Source organism: Chiloscyllium plagiosum, unplaced genomic scaffold (genome assembly GCF_037043375.1).
Source record: "Chiloscyllium plagiosum isolate Xiang-an unplaced genomic scaffold, Cpla_swu_hap1 HiC_scaffold_27, whole genome shotgun sequence".
Classification (NCBI taxonomy): domain Eukaryota; kingdom Metazoa; phylum Chordata; class Chondrichthyes; order Orectolobiformes; family Hemiscylliidae; genus Chiloscyllium; species Chiloscyllium plagiosum.
Genome location: NW_028270165.1, coordinates 66,965,820 through 66,986,599, shown reverse-complemented (window position 1 = coordinate 66,986,599; position 20,780 = coordinate 66,965,820). Strand labels below are relative to the sequence as shown.

General features: G+C 41.7%; 1 protein-coding gene across 1 annotated transcript in view; it reads left to right on the top strand.

Annotated features, from left to right (window-relative positions):
* Nucleotides 1-20,780, top strand: part of LOC148144526 (scavenger receptor cysteine-rich type 1 protein M130-like) — a 60,411-nt gene that overhangs the window by 27,406 nt on the left and 12,225 nt on the right. The window contains exons 9-18 of the mRNA XM_087975380.1: nt 8,079-8,111; nt 8,830-9,144; nt 9,703-10,017; nt 12,251-12,565; nt 14,234-14,551; nt 17,830-18,147; nt 19,329-19,669; nt 19,855-20,185; nt 20,296-20,337; nt 20,522-20,638. Coding sequence (XP_087831506.1) covers nt 8,079-8,111; nt 8,830-9,144; nt 9,703-10,017; nt 12,251-12,565; nt 14,234-14,551; nt 17,830-18,147; nt 19,329-19,669; nt 19,855-20,185; nt 20,296-20,337; nt 20,522-20,638 — 2,445 coding nt within the window. The remainder of the gene's footprint in view (nt 1-8,078; nt 8,112-8,829; nt 9,145-9,702; nt 10,018-12,250; nt 12,566-14,233; nt 14,552-17,829; nt 18,148-19,328; nt 19,670-19,854; nt 20,186-20,295; nt 20,338-20,521; nt 20,639-20,780) is intronic.

Below are 20,780 nucleotides of genomic sequence, written 5' to 3'. Positions count from 1 at the left end.
CACTATTTGATGTGGAATTAACATGTTTACCTCAATATTGTTTAACATCACAATTTTCATCACGCAAGCCTTTAAAAAATGAAATATCCAAAATAAATCCTTTTCCAACTTTATTCTTAGTGACAAATGGGAGAGGTGAAAATCATTATGAGGATATTTATTTCACAACACTTTTACTATTTGTTCAAAACTGTGGGAATGTCTGGTTTGGTCAATGTTACATAAAATCCAACCAGGTGGCGGTCACCTGATCTCATGGTCCACTGTATTAGTTGGGGCGAGGTACATCATCATATGTGAGGAGAGAATTGCAGATCTTGACCAAATATCAGTGAAGGAACAATGTCGCCATCCCAATCAGGATGGGAATTTGCAGGTGCCGGTGCTTTTAATTATCTGTGCACCTTGTTCGGTAGTGTGGCTGCAGTTTTGTTCGGTTGTGGGAAGGAGTTTAGCTGAGTTGTTGCAGTTAACATTGATGGCGCAACTTTGGTGGCTGAATCTTGGTGGTGAATGCTTTAAGTTCTTCAGCTAATGGAAGGGTTGTAAGTGAAGCCGATTTCTTTGTGCCAAGTGCCTTCCAGCTTTTGAAAGTGTATTACAGTTTATTGCAGCAATGTAAGTAGCGAATGTCTGTTCATAGCGCTGGCTTGTGCATTGCTCGCAGTTATTACTCTTGAGGAGTCAGAAAGTGAATAATACTGTAAATCTGGCTCCTGTTCTCGACTTGTAGTGAAAGGATGGACATCCCAGTTCAGATCATTATATGGAGCGGCATGGTGGCTGAGTTGATTCCAGCCTCGGGCAATGTCTGTGTGGAGTTTACACATTGTCCCTGTTTATGCATTGTCCCTGTGTATCCAGGTGCTCCGGTTTCCTCCCACAGTCCAATGATGTGCAGACCATGCCACGTTGCCCACACTGCGCTCGGAGAATTAATCAGAGGGGAATGGGTCTGGTTGAGTTAGTCTTCGGAGGGTTAGCATGGACTTGTTGGGCCATTTGGCCAGTTTCCACACTGTAGGGTGTCTAAGTTAAACAAGATTCTGTAAATGCTATGGCGTAGTATGTTAAGAGAGTTCATGTACACGGAGGTGTATAGCTTTGTGGTAAGTTCGGCTTCTCATTCTCTGGGAAATTTACTCCTACTTATTCAGCATCATGAATTATCCAAGGTAATGAAGCCTTTTTTCTCATTCTTCTCCCGTTGGCTCTCCGATATATTTCCATGTATATTAATAAATTACGTGCTTACGTCGGCATGTTGTGGATTATTTCCATAAAGCAGATGGAAGAGGTTAAATCAGTCTCTCGAGATCGAAATGTTGGATTAGAGTAACTAGTGTGCCTAGATTGTGTTGACGTGCTGTATTTGGTCAATCCATTTACACCCATATAATGGGTACAGTGACACTGAGAGTGGATTGCATTTTATATCCAGAAGATCAAACTGGTATTATCTCCTTTAAATTTTAGTTGCTGTCTGTTTTGTCCTAAGGTATATGGCAGAAGATAAAAAAAGACATGCATATCAACACTGTTGAAGTCGTTCAGACTTGGTTTCACATTCTATATGTGTGAATACTTTCAACATTATTTTATTAGCTGATATATGAAGAAAGGAGGTTGATTATACATTTATTAACATGAACATTGCGCAGTATGCATAACAGCTTCATACCTTAAAGAAACTTGGAAAATTTTGTATAAACTCAGGAGATCTGTCAACATTAATGAAGAGTGAAACACAGATAATGTTTCGAGTCTGATATGATCACTCAGAACAGAAGGATAGAAAATAAGGAGTCCCAACAGAGTCGCAACTTTAACACTGTTCCTCTCTCCGCATGCGTTGCTTTCCTCCAGCATTCTTCATATTTGTTTCAGATTTTCCATATGCACTTTTCTTTTCTGCCAGCAGCCTGGTGTCTCAATTGCTTTGGCTTAATTTGTGAAATGGTTTATGTTGTGAGTTTGACGACCAGAGGCAGAACTCCTGACGCTGTTGCATATAATTTTATTAAAAGGACTTGAAGGAGACTTGATTGGGGCCCGATGCAAAACTAAATTTCCGGAGGTTGCTCAGAACCATTGAAAGAAAGATTTCTGAGTTTAGTTTTGTGTACCTTCGAGATCAACAGTCTCAGTGGCTCCTAAGATGAGACAATAGATTTGAAAGAGAAGTAATTTTACTCTGGTTCTGCATCACTTGTACACTATTTTGTTTCATCTCGCGCTTTGAAACTTCTCAATTTGTGAAACAGTGGGACAAATTGGATTGCTTAATCTCATATTTACTAATCTAGAAGTAACAACATTCTTGGATCAGATGACAAAGCACGAGATGGTGATCGGCTCCATCATTATGTTTTGTAGATCTTTGTTGAACAACTAGGGAAGTGCATGAAATATGAAATTGTAAGTTGCATAAACCACTTCAATATTCACCTCCTGCAGAAGTAATGGATAGCAGACTTCTTAATCCATTATTGCTCTTTTATAAATTCGATATTAGTCAAGAAGAAATACAAGGATGGCTAGAACAGGGACAGGATTGGCTGTTGCAGGTTCCGGGATTTAAATGTTTTAGTAGGGTCAGAGGTGGGGGTAAAAGAGGGGGAGGTGTGGCATTGCTTGTCAAAGATAGTATTACAGCGGTGGAAAGGACGATGGATGAGGACTTGCCATCTGAGGTAGTTTGGGCTGAGGTTAGGAATAGGAAAGGTGAGGTCACCCTGTTAGGAGTCTTTTACAGGCCTCCTAATAGTCCTAGAATCATTGAAGAAAGGATTGGGAAGGTGATTCAGGAGATGAGTGACAGTAATAGGGTGGTTGTTATGGGGGACTTTAACTTTCCTGATATTGATTGGGAAAGCTATAGCTCAAGTTCGTTAGATGGGTCAGTGTTTGTTCAATGTGTGCAGGAGAGTTTCCTGACACAATATGTAGACAGGCCAACAAGAGGTGAGGCCATACTGGATTTGGTTCTGGGTAACGAACCAGGCCAGGTGTTAGAATTAGAGGTAGGTGAGCACTTTGGGGATAGTGACCATAATTCGGTGATTTTTACACTCGTGATGGAGAGGGATAAGTGTGTACTACAGGGCAAGAATTATAGGTGGGGTAAGGGAAATTATGATGCGGTGAGGCATGACTTAGGATGTGTGGCTTGGAAAAGTAGACTCCAAGGCAAGAGTGTAAATGATATGTGGAACTTGTTCAAGGGGCAACTATTGAGTGTCCTTGATAATTATGTACCTGTCAGGCAGGAAGGAAAGGGTCGTGCGAGGGAGCCGTGGTTTAATAAGGAATTGGAATCCCTTGTTAAATGGAAGAGGGCGGCCTATCTCAAGATGAGACGTGAAGGTTCAATTGGGGCGATTGAGTGTTATAGGGTAGCCAGGAAGGACCTGAAGAGAGAGCTAAAAGCAGCAAGGAGGGGACATGAAAGGTCCTTAGTAGATAGGATTAGGGAAAACCCTAAGGCTTTCTATAGGTATGTTAGGAATAAAAGAATGACTAGGGTAGGAATAGGTCCAGTCAAGGATAGTAGGGGGAAGTTGCGTGTGGAGGCGGAAGAGATTGGGGAGACACTGAATGAATACTTTTCTTCAGTATTCACTCAGGAACAGGGCATTGTTGTCGATGAGAATACTGAGGCACAAATAAGTAGAATGGATGGCTTTGAGGTATGTAGAGAAGAGGTGTTGGAAATCCTGGAAAAGGTGAAAATAGATAAGTCCCCTGGGCCTGATGGCATTTATCCTAGGATTCTCTGGGAAGCAAGGGAGGAGATTGCAGAGCCATTGGCCTTGATTTTTATGTCCTCTTTGTCTACAGGAGTAGTCCCAGAAGACTGGAGGATAGCAAATGTGGTTCCCTTGTTCAAAAAGGGGAGTAGGGATAGCCCTAGTAACTATAGGCCGGTGAGTCTCACTTCTGTTGTGGGCAAAGTCTTAGAGAGAATTGTAAGGGATAGGATTTATGCACATCTAGATAGGAATAATGTGATCAAGGATAGTCAGCATGGTTTTGTGAAGGGCAAGTCGTGCCTCACAAACCTTATTGAATTCTTTGAAAAGGTGACGAAGGAGGTTGATGAGGGGAAAGCGGTAGATGTGGTATATATGGATTTTAGTAAGGCGTTTGATAAGGTTCCCCATGGTAGGCTACTGCAGAAAATACGGAGATATGGCATTGAGGGTGAGTTGGAGGTTTGGATTAGGAATTGGCTGGATGGAAGAAGACAGAGGGTAGTAGTTGATGGCAAAGTTTCTTCATGGAGTGCCGTCACTAGCGGTGTTCCGCAAGGATCTGTTTTGGGACCATTGCTGTTTGTCATTTTTATAAATGACCTGGAAGAGGGGTTAGAAGGTTGGGTGAGCAAGTTTGCGGATGATACGAAAGTCGGAGGAGTTGTTGACAGTGAGGAAGGATGTAGCAGGTTACAGCAGGATATAGAGAAGCTGCAGAGCTGGGCAGAAAGGTGGCAGATGGAATTCAATGTAGCTAAGTGCGAGGTGATTCACTTTGGGAAGAATAACAAAAAGATGGGGTACTGGGCTAATGGTCGGATACTTGGTAGTGTGGATGAGCAGAGGGATCTTGGTGTCCATGTACACAGATCTCTGAAAGTTGCCACCCAGGTAAATAGTGCGGTGAGGAAGGCATATGGCGTACTGGCTTTTATTGGTAGAGGAATTGAGTTCCGGAGTCCTGAGGTCATGATGCAGTTGTATAAGACTCTGGTACGGCCGCATCTGGAATATTGTGTGCAGTTTTGGTCGCCATACTATAGGAAGGATGTGGAGGCATTGGAACGGGTGCAGAGGAGGTTTACCAGGATGTTGCCTGGTATGGAAGGAAAATCGTATGAGGAAAGACTGAGGCACTTGGGGCTGTTTTCACTAGAGAAAAGAAGGTTTAGGGGTGACTTGATTGAGGTGTACAAGATGATTAGGGGGTTAGATAGGGTCGACAGTATGAACCTTTTCCCGCGTATTGAGTCGGGTATTACAAGGGGGCATAGCTTTAAATTAAGGGGGGGTAGATATAGGACTGATGTTAGGGGTAGGTTCTTCACTCAGCGAGTCGTTAGTTCATGGAATGCCCTGCCAGTAACAGTGGTGGACTCTCCCTCTTTATGGGCATTTAAGAGGGCATTGGATAGGTATATGGAGGATAGTGGGTTAGTGTAGTTTGGGTGGGCTTGGATCGGCGCAACATCGAGGGCCCAAGGGCCTGTACTGCGCTGTATTCTTCTATGTTCTATGTTCTAAGGATCACTTCCAGGCACCCATGTTCAACTCATGGTTTTCAATTTTACTAAGACATTTTTTTTTTATTCTCGACATAATTCTACTACTCGGGTAGACTGTAAAGTCGAATTGATACTTTTTCTTAAAATGAATGAGTAAAGTCATATCAAATGGGAGGTGAATGCATTATTTAGTTTCTAAATTTAGTAATTAATTTGTGTTCAGTTTTCATTCGCGTTCAAAAAGGACAGGTATTCTGCATTTTTGCTGCTATCAGTAATTTTGTTTCTTTATATTCCCTGCCTTGATTGACATTTAATTAAATTACAAAATATCAGTCAAATAAATGACTATTTATTGAAATCTAAATAAACACTACAGTGAAGAAGTGACGTTCATGTCCCTCATGTCCGGCTGAAGCAGATTGAAAATCAACTTGACTTCTTTCTCAATACAGCGATTCAGTTTGAAGAGGCAGTATTCAGTGTTAGAGGAGTAATATACTGGCACTAGAGAGATAGCGGAGAAGGTTCACAGCATTGATTCTGGAGAAGAGAGGTTTGGCCTGTGAGGAGAGCTTGAGAAGACGAGGACTACGCTCATTGGAATTTAGAAGAATGAGTGTTGACTCCTACAGAAACTTATACAATTATGAAGGGAGTAGATATGATATCAGCGTGGAGGTTCATTCCACTGGCGGGTCAAACTAGAACCCGGGAATGTCGCCTTAAAATAGGGAGAATGAGATTTCAGACTGAGGTGAAGAGTTACTTTTTCACCAATTCTGTTGTGAGCCTGTGGAATTCCCTGCCTAGTGAAGGAGTTGAGGCTACCTTGCTGTTGAATGCATTTAAAACAAAGATACATGGATTATTGAACAGTACAGGAATTATGGGCTGTGGAGGATAGGCGGGTAAGTATAACTGAATCCACGAAAGGATCTCATTGAATGGCGGCGCAGCCTTGATGGGCCAGATGGCCCACTCTTGCTCCGAGTTCTTATGTTCTTTTATCGGTGTGAAAAGTGTAGGACACTAATTGTACCGACTGTCACTTGATTCAACGCTGAAAGTTATGTCCTCTGTAGTGTTTCATGTGAGACAGTAAATGTTCTCAAAAGTAGTTCAAAAGGACAACATACGTGTTCAAAACCAGACAAGTTTATTCCATAGTTACATCTGTCTGAAATCGCGACGAAAAGTCTTTCAGTAGATTTAGTTTGCATCAGTTCTCACATCAGTGAGAGAGTTCACAATGGTGTCACTGATCTGATCCGGAATTGTTGTTTTCTAAAACTCTCCAGTTAGTAAGGAACATCAAACGTCTGATGAACGGGCCAACCTGCAAGACATTCTTTTAAAATTTTCCTGTTCATTTCCTGCAACAAATTACATTAAAAAACAATAAGGATTTAGCATTACATTGTAAGGATATTGCATACGAATGATAAAGAGGTGAACGATCAGTCAAGTCGGTGAATGCAGGTCATGAGAGAGGTTGTACGGCACGGACTGAATAAATCACAGTGAGCGACCATCTATTAACACATGGACAGATGACCCGTGTTGTCTGATTGCTTGAAAGTTTTAAGGAAATTATTCTGAGATTCAAAACAAGCAATTCAAGGCTTATCGAATTTTTGAAAAAATGTATGGGATAGTATTCTCAGGAAGCTAAAAATCATCAAAATATATCACGCATTGGGAGAAAATGTAACAAAATTTAAATTGAAAATATATTTCGATTCCTCTGTCGGCTTGGGAGAGGAGGATAATATATTGTTAGTAACATCAATAACAGGGCAACTCAGTAAACACTCGAATATTCCTTTAAAAAAAAAGTACATAACGTGTTCATCACCATCTTGTCCCAAGTGCAGTTGAACGTGGTTGGAACAAGTTAAGCAGTTTGTTCAAAGAGGTAGCACAGGCCCCTTGGACCGAATGACCTTCTTCCTCTGTTGTGATCACGGAATGGTTTGTGGACAGTGACATATTGAACTGCCTCTTTCAATCCATCGTAAAACGTCATGTTCCAGAATTGGGGAAATGGAAAATTCCTGCTGGATATTGTTGTTGAGTGAATCTCGTGATACTGTCGCCATGTAGATAGGGGAACATAATAAAGTCGAATATTAAAGTTGGAAAGCACTTAAAAAAAAACACTTTCGGAAGTTTGTTGCTGACGAAGCACTGTTAGTCATTGTTTATTTCAGTATTGCTGATACGCTAAAGTTTCTAAAATGCTGAAAGCTTTGGTAACTGGGGAGCATTATCGCTCTTTTTGGCGATCATCACAATGTTGAGGAAGGTGGAAATGCAGTGACGAGTAGACCAGTCAGAGAGTTGGCAGCGTGTCTCTCTGTGTGGAAACAATTCGGTTAACTTTAGAAGAAAACAGACAATAATTGATAATTGCAGTAATTATATTTCCTGCTTTTATCAGCATTGCATGAAATGAGGATGTGAAATTTCCAGATATCATATAGAGTCATAGCACGGAGATAGACCCTTTGCCCCAAACTGTTCCATGTCAACCAAAATGTCAATCCACACAAAACCTATTTCTCTGCACTTGACTCATATCCTTCTCTACTGTCCCTATCCATGTGATTGTCCGAACCTCTTTTACACGTTGTTAATGTTCCCACCTCAATCACTTCCACTCGCAGCTTATTCCCTACTCACACTATCCTCTGTGTAAAATAGGATTATTTGGCAAACTAGCGATAATTATTGCCCGCATTTGTTGCATTTGTTCAATTTATTTCTACGTGTTAAATTGAATTGTAACACTTTAATTTTCATCCCCCTATTTCAGGCAGACGTGGCGACACTCAGGCCGATCGTAAAGGTAATTGCACTTTTTTTTAATATACAGGCAAAACCTATATTCTGATGATTCCATTCAAACACAAACTTGTGCTGATGATCTCCTTGCCTTAATGTGCAAGTTGAACAGCTGTGTGTTCATAACTAATGGGGATGCATTATTCCTGAAGGTTTCTTATTTCAGGGGAGCAGAGTGTGAAAACTCAGTTCCTCCGCACACTGCCGTTCTCAGATAGAGAGACAACACATGGAGATACTGTGAAGATGCACCTACACACGCAGTGCTGCTGTCGGAAATTTATATAAATTATTTCACTCACAATTGAGCAGTGACATCATGCTCACATGACTGGACATCCCACAATAATTCTGGCCCTGGGAGACCGAAATGCTGTTTCATTTTCAGATGTTCGCAGGGCGGATCAGTGTGTTTTTCTCGCTATTCAGCGTGCCCACATCCCATGAATGAGAAATAAAAATCTTCTCATGTTGGCCAGTTTATGGATATGTTTCCATAGAAATTGATCTCTGACCCTCGCTCTCTGTGAGTCGGCATCATTTTTTTTCAAATGACCATTCGCCCTTCTCCATCCACATTACGTATCCTGAGTTATATTGCGATAGCCTGCATTTTTGCCATGCCCTCACTCCCGTTGCGTTGTGAGCCGGGAATGCAGGCGATGATTCGATATTTTACAATTAAGCAGTGTTCACGTTGGTGACCACTTCTATATTTACAGAGACAGTGAGGCTGAGACTTGAGAATGGGGGCAGTCCTTGCGCTGGCCGAGTGGAGATTCACTACAAGGGGCAGTGGGGAACTGTGCTTGATTATAAATGGGACCTGCCAGATGCTGCTGTTGTGTGTCGGGAGCTGGACTGTGGGACCGCGGTCTCTGCCCCGGGCGGGGCTCACTTTGGACGAGGATCCGGACCCATTGTGACCTGGAAAGTTGAGTGCAGCGGGACCGAGCGCGCTCTGAAGGAGTGTCAATCAGAGGAATGGCGTCACTACAGCTACTCACACGACAGTGATGCTGGTGTCGTCTGTTCAGGTAAAAATCTATTGCCATTTCTGTGTAGGTTTATCACTAGTCAGTGCTGTCTGGAACCAGAAAGGGATACGATAACACAACGACAACTATCCAAATATTATTAGCATGATACTAACAAAACCCCCAATTTATTCGGTGTTACAATGCAATTTGTGAACATTTGAAGACAATGGGAGAGGTGAATTCCTGTTACCGTTTCCAATCCGGTGAAGGGGCAGGATAGGTGTCGATTGTGAGGTCATTTGAAGCCACATTGAGAGAACTGCGCTGCAGGAATTATCACATTTACAACCCAATGCATACTGACGTTCGACATTGAGTTGACTGGCAGAATCACTTTGTGCCATTTATCTCGAGATTGAAAGTCGCTTTCTGTCAGATTAGCTGAGGGTCGGGGTTGTGGGTGAACATGAATGAGATCGACAGGGTAGCAAACTGATTGCAGGAACAATTTATTTCCAGATGTGCCAGACATAAAATTAATCACATTTATGTTTATCAGAAAATAATCTAAGTCGCTGTTGCTAAAAATTGCTCTGATTTTGAAAAAAATCTCAGATCACAGAGCTCCGAGGTTGTTACCACAAAATTCCCAATGCTTTGGAAGACTGGAGGTTCAGTTCGGTGACACCTGGAAAACAATGTGTGGGCTTGAATGGGATTTGAAAACCGCCAATGTGGCCTGTGCACAGCTTCATTGTGGAGTCGCAGTGTCTGTTTCAAGCTCGATGCATTCTGGAGGCAGTGCTGTCCTCACGGCTACTGAGGTGTTCACATGTATGGGCAATGAGACTCAGCTGGGGAAGTGCCCTCGGTCTTCAACCACGCACCAGGATTGCACTGGACACAACAATGTCACCCTGATATGTTCTGGTGAGTACAAGCTTACCTAAAGAAAAAGACACATTTCCGCTTAATGTGTGTAAGAGTAATGTCGCTGGCATTCCTGACATTGCTTTGACCGTGACAAATCTCACCTAATCCTCAAGGTTCTCATATTCTCTGGCACAAGAGTGATGAGGTAAAATTTACACGAAATTATTGAAAATTTAAACATTTTAAAACGTTTGCGTTTGGATTGGGAAAGACATTTCTTCAACTGTCCACAGTCAATACAGTTTAGCGTCGACGTTGACTAAACGTCGCTCATGGAGGATAATATGAATCGTTGGTCTATACAGATACATTGATGTGAATCTCAGACAATTAAAGTTATGACAAGACAATTGTTTATTTTCTGAATCTCCCTGACCCGATTATATTTTATAACAATACTAACAGACTGTATGACATCATTGAAGATCACTCTTGACAACAACTTTTTCAGCAAGAAGTTCCAGCTCACAAACACTCGTTGGCTGATAGATAGTATCATGGTAATTTATTCACCGTTCTGTCCCTTACTTGCGACCCTTCTCAATCTCTGAACTTTCACGTTGCTGTAAATTTATCTTGCCTTCGTAACACGTTGAATTTTGCATGGTATGCAACTGTCAACTGTCTGATTCACTACATTCCAATATGTAATACTGTGCACCTTTTGTCCCAAATCGTAACATTATTGCCTGTTACTCTTTCGATGATCAATTGGCAGGTCCAGCAATTTCATTCGTTTGCTGCTTTGTTCATCAAGAAATATTCTCGTACACCTCTATCAGTTCCAGTTCCATCGCTTCAATATGATCCATAACCTGTCCAATACATATTAGTTGAAAATAGAAGCCTGTTCGCGTATCTCTTCGAGTATGCATCTCCTCAAGAGCCAGGACACACTTTGTCAATTATGTGTTCCACATAATTATAAACAATGTTTTCCTATCTTCCCAAACGCAAAGGAATTATTTCTCTCTTTCTGCCCGAAATTCTTCTATTCTTAAATTTAAGTTTAAGTTGCATTGCTGACTACTCTACCAAGTATTCTGTCAACTTGATGTATCTCAGCTTTTGAAGCTCCAGCACTTCTGTCAAAGTGCACTTATTCACAACATGAAGAGGGAAAAGGTGAAAACATCTAAATGCACGTTGTAAGTCATTTTCCAGGCTGCCAAAATATACTGCCTCAAACTTCTTTGCTTCATGTTTCATCTGTCACTTACTTATCTATTCTGCTCTCTTTGCATGCTCTACTGAAATTGGGAGATGTCATGAATAATGGTTTGAAAACATTGATGCATGGTACCAGGGGCTAATTTTGAAGTGTTACTCTGCATCTCAATGCAAATTCGGGGAAGTCCATGTCACATTCTACCAAACGGTACACTTTCACAGGTTATAATTGATTTCATTACTGTATGTTCGATGGGAGAATAAAGGTTCATATTATTGAAACTGCATATTGCAGCCAGCATCTGATGCACTGGTCATGATTTGGTCACCTGGACGCTCAACATCTTACTGTACAAATAAACTTTTAACATTATAATTATCTCAATTGCCTCAAACTTGGAAACTCAGTTGTTGCACATGTTTCAGAAATTGCCTTCAAAAATAATTATTTAATACATTCGCCTCGTTAGCTGCACTGTATTGTAACACCCTGATGGAATCGGCTACGTCAGTGGTCTGAATGACTTGTCTTTGATATAAGGTAACGCCATTAGCGTTGGTTCATTACCCCCACAATCTGAAGTTGCCATGGATGTCCTTACCTTCTGAGCTCAACCCTCGGCTGATGAATAGTGACCATCAGGTTAAATCACCATCAACCACATCTCTCTAACAAGAATGCAGCCACGTATTCATCAGTATATTGGGTTAAGCATTACTGCATGATTGCAAAAGTCAATCTAACCTGCACGAGCAATCGGGACCAAAAGTACACTGCTGTTATCAAACTATGGACTGCATCAAGTCAACCTTTACACCCTCGTTTCATAGGTTTTCCAGGACTGAGGTAAATGATCATAATCACTATCTTGGGAATACCCTTTAAATGGGAATAGTGGAAAGAGTTTCATGAAATGATCGTAATTATTTTGAAGACATTGTAACTGTCACGTATTGTATTGGGCAATGGAGGATGAGATTCGATTTATTTTCTCTTTTGAATCTTGAACAAGTGCGTGGATATTTGCAAACGTTTGTTTGTTTATTTGATCCAAAACAGGAAACAATGGGCCCCGATTGGTTGGTGGGGAGAACAGGTGCTCTGGGCGAGTGGAGGTCCTGCATGGAGAGCAGTGGGGAACGCTGTGCGGTGTTTACTTTGGCTTACAAGACGCCAATGTGGTCTGTGAGCACCTTTTTTGCGGGACTGTAAAGTCGATCCCGAGAGATGCTCGATTTGGGAGGGGAGCCCGACCAGTGTGGAAGGAAAACTATGAATGCCATGGAAACGAGCGACGATTGTGGAACTGTCCAGTTTCACATGGGGAAAGCTTCAACTGTTTACATGGAAATATGGCCAATGTCATCTGCTCGGGTGTGTCCTTTATAACAATTGCTCTTTCGCTAAACAGTGTTTCTGTGTACTTAAAGTTTGGAATTATTTTATTTATAACTTAATGGAATGTCACTGGTGAGCCCATGGCCTGTTGGCCTTTTGTGACTAATCTCCGTTTAACTGGTGCACTATTTCACTTCAGGAAGTCATTACCTTTCAACTATATGGTTAATAATCCGCAGTCATATGTCAGTCAGAAAAGGTTAGACCGGAAGATGTCCTTCCAGAAGGAAAAGTATTAGCCAGATGAGTTGTTAGGAGAATTGATGATCGTTTGACTGTCACCATCGCTAAGACTAACTTTCCATTCCAGACTATTAACTCAGTTTGATCTTTACCAGCTGCCATTCTGGAATTTCGGGCACTCTCAGCACCACCAGGTCTTAATTTCTACCTCCACTTTGCAAATCAAGAGGCCATGTTTGATTTGGCACAATGATGTTCTGAGATGCGACACTTGAGTTTAAGAAGTTAATTTGTATTAAATGTACATTATGTTTTTAAAAAAGTTCTGAATGCCATCCAAGATGATAATTAATTTCCTAAATCTTTGCATATAACTGCCGCATTCTTCAAATGTCAATCCCCTGTCTCTCCAAAAATGCATCCATTCTGCCTGGGTTACTAATTGTGTTAGTGCTTCTAAACTCTCTGTACTGTTTCAGATTTGGAATATTTCACGAACATTTTAACGATTATTATTCTGATACTTAGTCTTTCAGGGAACGGAGATGTGACTGGTGAGGCCAGGATTGGTGCTGATGCCTGATTTCATTTTAACTAAGTTGGTTTTACAGGCCTTTAGTTATGATTTTGTCACTCTTTTATGAGCCTGAAGACCTTGTCGGGCAGATCAAATGTGGCTGCATGAGTTTTGTTTTCAATATTTGTTCATAGTTTCCCTTTTCACGAGCTGAAACTGGGCTCCAATTCCAGAGCATACCTTTTCCAACATTCCCCCAGAGAATGCATAAAGCATCTGAATTACTCGTGTCAACATTTTTACGACATGACATTCTGCCCTCAACTCCTGGAAGGGAATATCAGAATCTGCCCTGCAGAAATCAGATGCATTCATACCTTCTAATAAAAGATTTTGACGTATCAATAGCGTGGAGACAATTTTCAAAAGAAAATGGAGAATATTGGCAGTTACGTGAGTGAGTGACAGCATCACGTTTTAAAATTTATGAGCTATCACAAATGTTCACAAGTGTTTTGAATGTCATAATTCTCAAACAGACTTGTTCCTCAATTTCCATTATATTCTTGACCGTTGTCTCAGTCATGTTGCGGGTCATTTGCCCAGTGCAACATGCTCTGCCCTCAACCATGAGAGTAGTGGCAACATATAAATGGTCAAAGCATACGAGTAGCATCTGCAGACTGACAGTCGGCCTGAATGGATGAGGTCGCTCGCTAAAGACGAGACTTTATTTTCAACGAAAGCCAGAGTAGCAGCACTTTTATTTCCACGCCTCTCTCAATTTTTTTTCAGAAGAAATGTAATGACATGATGAAAGTATTTGAAAAAGTAAATGGACAAAATATCTTTATGATTGCAAATCACACATTTTCCTATGATTGTTAGTTCTCGAATATCTGTGTTCATTTCAATCGCTGTTCTCAGTAACTCTTATTTTGCAGATGAAAATTGGGCGCTAAGACTAGTGAATGGAGAAAGCCGCTGTGATGGCCGAGTTGAAGTTTACTCTCATGGAAGCTGGGGCGGAGTCCAGGACACCGTGTGGGATCAGAATGATGCCAACGTTGTCTGCAGACAGCTGGGATGCGGTTATGCCTTAGAAATATATAATTCTTCAAAGTACGGGGAGAGTGATGGTGGTTCGTGGGTACATGTTGTCCAATGTCATGGACATGAATCACAGCTCCAGGACTGCAGGATCTCCAACACATTGAATTCGTCTGACATCGAAGGCAGTAGCATAGGGGTCCTCTGTTCAGGTAAGCAGACTCTTCACATTTAAACCAGCTCAGATACATTAAGACAAATATTCATCTGCTAAGTAAATTGAGGATGTACACCACTTGCTTGTCAGTGTCACTCAAACTATTTATTCATCGTTCGGATATCAGCAGACCTGAGGTGGGCGGCGGGTGCAGATGGATGAATATGAGAAATTGACACCATTGTGTTGTGAGATACAAGCATTACGTGGCAGGTCAGGTGAATTGACTATGCTAAATTGCGCAGAGTGTTATTTGCATTAGTCAGAGGGAAATGGGTCTGGGTGGGTTAAACGTCGGAGGGTTGGTGTGGACTGGTTGGTCCAAAGGGCCACTTTCCACAATGTAGGGAATCTAATCTTATCTAATCTAATCTGAAGGGGCGGCAGGCTGGGACAGTGGATAGCACTGCTGCCTCACAGCGCCAGAAACCCGGGTTCAATTCCCGCCTCAGGGAACTGTCTGAGTGGAGTTTGCACATTCTCCCCGTTTCTGCGTGAGTTTCCTCCGGGTGCTCCGATTTCCTCTCACAGTCCAAAGATATGCAGTATAGGCGAATTAGCCATGTTAAATTGCCTGTAGTGTTAGGTGAAGGGGTAAATGTAGGGGAATGAGTGTGGGTGGGTTGCTCTTCAGAGGGTCGGTGTGGACTTGTTGGGCCGAAGGGCCTGTTTCCACACTCTGAGAAATCTAATCTAATCAGTAATCTAATTACAGTTTCTTAACCCAAAAGTACAGTTGACACACGTTCACAAATTATACTTTTAATGGTAAGGTCCAGGGGATTGTTGCCAGACAATGAGACCTCGGTGTGCAGACTCGAAGTGCATTGAAAATGGAGGCATGGAGAGTCAGTGCAGTGAAGAAGGTGATTTGTACTCTTACATTCAATGATCCGTGCCACATAATACAAGGGTTCTAAAGTCATGCTGTGGCTGTACATTGGTTGGCCACTTTTGGAATTATGTGGATCATTCTGGCCACCCTTTTAGAAGAACAATGCTGGGAAACTTGAAAGAATTCAGAAAAGATTTGCAGTGATGTTAGCAGAGTTGGAAGGACTGACGTATATGGAGAAGATGAACAGACTGGGGCATTTTTGCCTGGATGGTCGGACGCTGAAGGGAGACCTGACAGAAGTATATTATATCAGGAGGGGCATGCATAAGGTGAATAGACAAGGCATTGTCCCCAGGATAGTGAAATCCGAATCTGGAGGGCAGAGGTTAAAAGTAAGGCGAAAAGATTTCTAATGGAACTGAGGGACTATGTTTGTCACAAAAGAGGTTGTACATATGAAATATCTTGACAGTGAGGTGTTGGAGGATAGTACAGTTACAACATTTAAAAGGCATCTGGATTTGTGAATAAATAAGAAGTGTTTAGAGATATGTGCGCGGAATGTTGTTAAATGGGAGTGGATTAATTTAGAATATATGATTGACATGGAGGAGTTGGACTGAAGGGTTTGTTTCTGTGCTGGACAAGTCTCGGACTCCATTACTTGAAATAACCGCTTTTCTTTCAATTAGTAGAGCTTTTTATCTTTTCTGAGAAACTTCTGATCTCGTGCAGCATTGCAGAGACTGAAAGCGCAGTTTGAATTTTGTAGATAATGCACGAGAGACGGATTCCATACAAAACAAATGTCTTGAGATGTTTCACATGCGAAGTAGCTGCACTGCAATTATAGATTGCTTTGGGAGTCGTTGTGCGTCATGTATCTCGGGATGGTGATGAGACCCTGAAAGAACGCTTTCATGATCATTGAAATGTCGAGGCAATGGCTTCCTGGTGTTTGTGTGTAAAGTACTCATCTCGAATTACAACCGGGGACATTGCAACAGCATTGGAACTAAAGTTAGGGGACTGCTGTGCGGTTGATATAAGCAACTGTGTGACTTGCCATCAATTAGAAAAGCGGTTTGCAAGCAATGAGCTCAGGGAAGGTCTCCTCTCGTGTCAGGTCCAGCGCACAAGTTGTCACAAAAGTTCCATTGTGCAGAATAACTTACAAACAGGTGTTATGCTGTTGACCTGATGGAAGCTTCACTTTTCCTCTATAAAGATCATAAAATGGTTCGTTAGAAGCAGAAGACAGTGTTTTAAGGGCGAACAAGTTTATTCTCAAACTGCAAGAAGCATGATTTAGACCAGAGCAGAAAACTGTGAGCAGTTAAGGAATCCACATCAGAGGATGGATTTGACAGTAATGGAGACAATGCAGGGGGAAACGTATGAGAGATTTTCTTGAGATGAACAAAATGTAGCTATGAAGTCAACTTGGCCAGATTAGGATTCTTTTCCTTTGAACAGAGGCGACTGAGTATGGGCAGGATTGAGGTGTATAATAAGCAAGAAGGAATCTTTCCCCTTTGTTATGCAATTGCTTACCTTGTGGCATAGAGTTCAGGTGATGGACAGAAGGTTCAGAGGGACCTGAGGATATTCTTTTTCATCCACTTGGGGCAGCGGAGTAGTCTGGAACTCACTGCCTGTAAGTTTGGTCGAGGCAGAAACGTTAGTGAAATCTAAGATATATTTAGATGTGCACTTGTGATGCGAAGGAGTTAAGGACGAACCCAAGTGCCGGGAAATGAGATGAAAATATTTTGGAGCTTGTTTTTGACAGAAGCAGAATTGGTGGGCCCAAGGTTCTTTCTCATTGTGCTGAAGACTTCTTAAATCTGTGATTCTGTGAATTAGTTCTGGACCTTTGTATCTAAGTACACGTGAAATAACCTGAAATGACTTTTCGTCCCCTTTCAGTATTTATACTTCTACAACTACTCAAAGTGCTATTGCTGTCACTCCAATATATGTTGTCTTTCAGTTATATTCTTGTAAGAGAGAGTATTCCCATGTGCGCTGATGAATGAAAGCTGAGACGGTATTTATATTGGACGAACGTACAGTTATGTGCACTATAAAATAGGGTGAGCATTAGACAAAGTCACGCATGGACAGACATAAACGGAGTGACTGGATAGAGAAAGCACAAATGCAACTGTTTGCAAAATATTTAACGGAATGTTCAACATAGAAAGGGAAACTGAACCTGGCAGTACCAGGTGCAATAAGATATTTTGAAACATTTATGTGCTGTACATTCTTGCTAAAAGGTTACACTTGATCGATTAATTTTGTAAGAAATTATGTTTCAGCACAATAAGTACTTCTCATGAGAACATTTGAAACGCTCTTTCCTGTATCTATACACTATGTTGCCCTGAGTGATGAAGGGAATGTGCATTGAATGTGTAATTATTTCACAGAGCACTTTCAGTTAAGGTTGTCAGATGGTGGAAGCCCTTGTGCTGGTCGAGTGGAGATTTACTACAATGGAATATGGGGCTCAGTTTGTGATGATTCATGGGATGTGGTAGACGCTGAAGTCGTTTGTAAACAACTGGGTTGTGGAAAAGCACTGGATATGACACCCCCTTCCTCCTCTGGACCGGGCTCAGGCCACATTTGGTGGAAGGATGTGAAGTGTTTTGGAAACGAATCATTTCTCTGGGAATGTCCTTCAGTACCATTGGGTCACCAAGACGACTGTTCTCATAAAGAGGATGTGAGAATTATGTGCTCAGGTGAGGCCATTCTTCAATGCTTTTACTTTGCTCGAATGTTGTAGGTGAGACGTCATGCTGACATATGTTCACTGAATTCGAAGGAATGTAGAGCAGCGGCAGTAATTTAAAGAAACGATCTCTGACACTTGCATGTACACAAAAAGTGAAAGAACAATTCGTTTCTCTAATCTAACTTGCTTTTCTGTCAGTTTTTTTCACATTCTATTGATACAAGACGCGTTTGTCTGGAAAGTGTCATTTTTGATCTGTTGTCACTACTCCAAGTGGATGTCAATATTGTCCTGATTGTCATAAAGGGTTTGCTAAAAATTAATTCCAAATTTATGATCTTTACTTTTGTATCGAGCCACCAGAAATATGAGACCTGTTCGTGTGTCTATCGAACTATTTGTGACTCGAAAATTAAGGAGTGATTTTTTTTCTTTATGTTTCCGAGCAGACTTCACTGCATCAGACACAGCTCCTGTCCAATTGTCTCTGACCTGTACTGCCTGTTTATTAATGTGCACTTGCGTTTTTCATGATTTTTCAGAACAGTAAAAATATTCCGTAATTTGCTTCCAACTGAGCAGTTTGAAACTTCCCTGGTGATACAAAATTAAAATTGATTGCATATATATCTATATATATATAATTGAACAGCCATGATATCAGAACCAGTTCCAGTGGATCGTCACTTCTGCAAAGTGGACAATTTACTTTTAACACAGGCTTTCTGTTTTCTGTCAGTTTCTGCTTCTCGACCATTTCGGGTTCCCAAACAGTTCGCCAGATTCTAGTAGTGCCTTGGTCAAGTCCTTCTAAACTCCATGCACGATACACATTTGGCTCACTCCTTTTTTCATTGCAATATGTGTCATGAAGAAAACTGAACACAACGATCCGCGGATGCTGCGAATCTAAAACAAAAAAGGAAAATTTCTGGAAAAACTCATATGTCTAGCAGCATCCGTCGAGACAAAGAGACAACGTTTCATGTCCAGTGACACTTCCTCAATTCAGAATACGCGTCACTGGACCTGGAGATTTGTCTGTGCTTTCTCTCTTCACAGATTCTGTTGAGTTTCTCCAGCAATTACCTTTGTTCATATCATGCATCCTGCTCGTTTCGGCAATCACAGGACACACCAGCGATATGAACAATCTAACATTCTGGATATCTGTTATTGTTTGAACAGAACACAAGGAGCTGCGGCTGGTGAATGGAAAGCATCGCTGTGAGGGAAGAGTCGAGGTGTTCTACAATGGGACCTGGGGAACAGTGTGTTCAGACACATTGGATTCACACGTTGCCAAAGTGATTTGTAAACAGCTGCACTGTGGTGCGTTCCAGTATGTTGAATACGACGCTCAATCATTCGGAGCAGGATCGGGAACTATTTGGCTCGATGAGATGGAGTGTCTGTCACACGAGTCGACACTGTGGCAATGTCACACAGATCCGTGGGGTCAACACGACTGTCAACACCGGGAAGATGCTGGTGTAGTTTGTTCAGGTAAGATGACAAGCCTTCTCAATGTTCGGGTCATACTCAAACATGAATTCCTAATAGACTGAGCATCTTTCTCCTTCCAACAGAGAGCAATGTGACAAAGGAGCAGTCCCTCAGTTCAACTTACTGCCATCAACAATTAGGTGCGTCTTCTTTCTCTATGTGCGAATTCTTGGAGATTCTGCTTTGTACTGCATTCAATAATAATCAGTTCTGTACCACAGATACGCAAGACAGTGTGCACTTGCATGGAGGAAGCAGCAACTGTTCTGGAAGAGTGGAAATGATGTGCGATAAACGCTGGGGAACGTTGTGTGGCAATTCCTGGGATATAACTGATGCTAATGTTGTCTGCAGAGAGCTGGGATGTGGCTTCGCTCTATCAGCCCGAGATGAGGCCGCTCTCTCCCAGGAGAAAGATGTTATCTGGCAGAATGATGTGAAGTGTAAGGGAAGAGAATTCTCTCTGTTGGACTGTCTCTCCGCAGCTCCAGCTAAAAGCAAGTGTAACCACAAGGAAATTGCCAGTGTAAAGTGTTCTGGTAAGATTGATGCTGACTGACGTGCGCCATTAATGTTAAAAATCAGGGCAACTATTTGATTTCCTAAGTTACATTTCCCTTCATAATTATTCGTACTTTCTGTTCCACAGGATCCGAGTTGGTGACGGTCTCCCCTTCACCTCCACCTGCGGGTATTTATGACTGATACTATTATTAGTATTTGTGTTCGCGTTACTTTCCTGAAAAGTGACATTGATGCTGTTGGCATGTTCACGATTTGGAAGCTAGTGTCATTGTTTCCTTAATGATGATTATTCACAATTTTCCATGACAGACCTTAACTATGCTAAACCCATTTGTACTCCCTCCTTTAAGGGCAGGAAAGTCCGTCTATTTCCATGCCTGTTGTCGTCTGTTCATCTTTGGGAGTCTTGTTAATCTGTGAGTTAATCGCTTTACTGGTGGTCATGCAAAGAAAATTGCAAATGAAAGGTAAGCATCATATCTACCAACTGAGATAACACTGCGTCACTTTCACTGTTGCATATGTTCTCGGGGCTGTACGTTTTTATTGCACTTTTCGAGCATTTGACTGAGATGGTCACGATTGTGCGGCACTTCTTGGCTGTTTGTT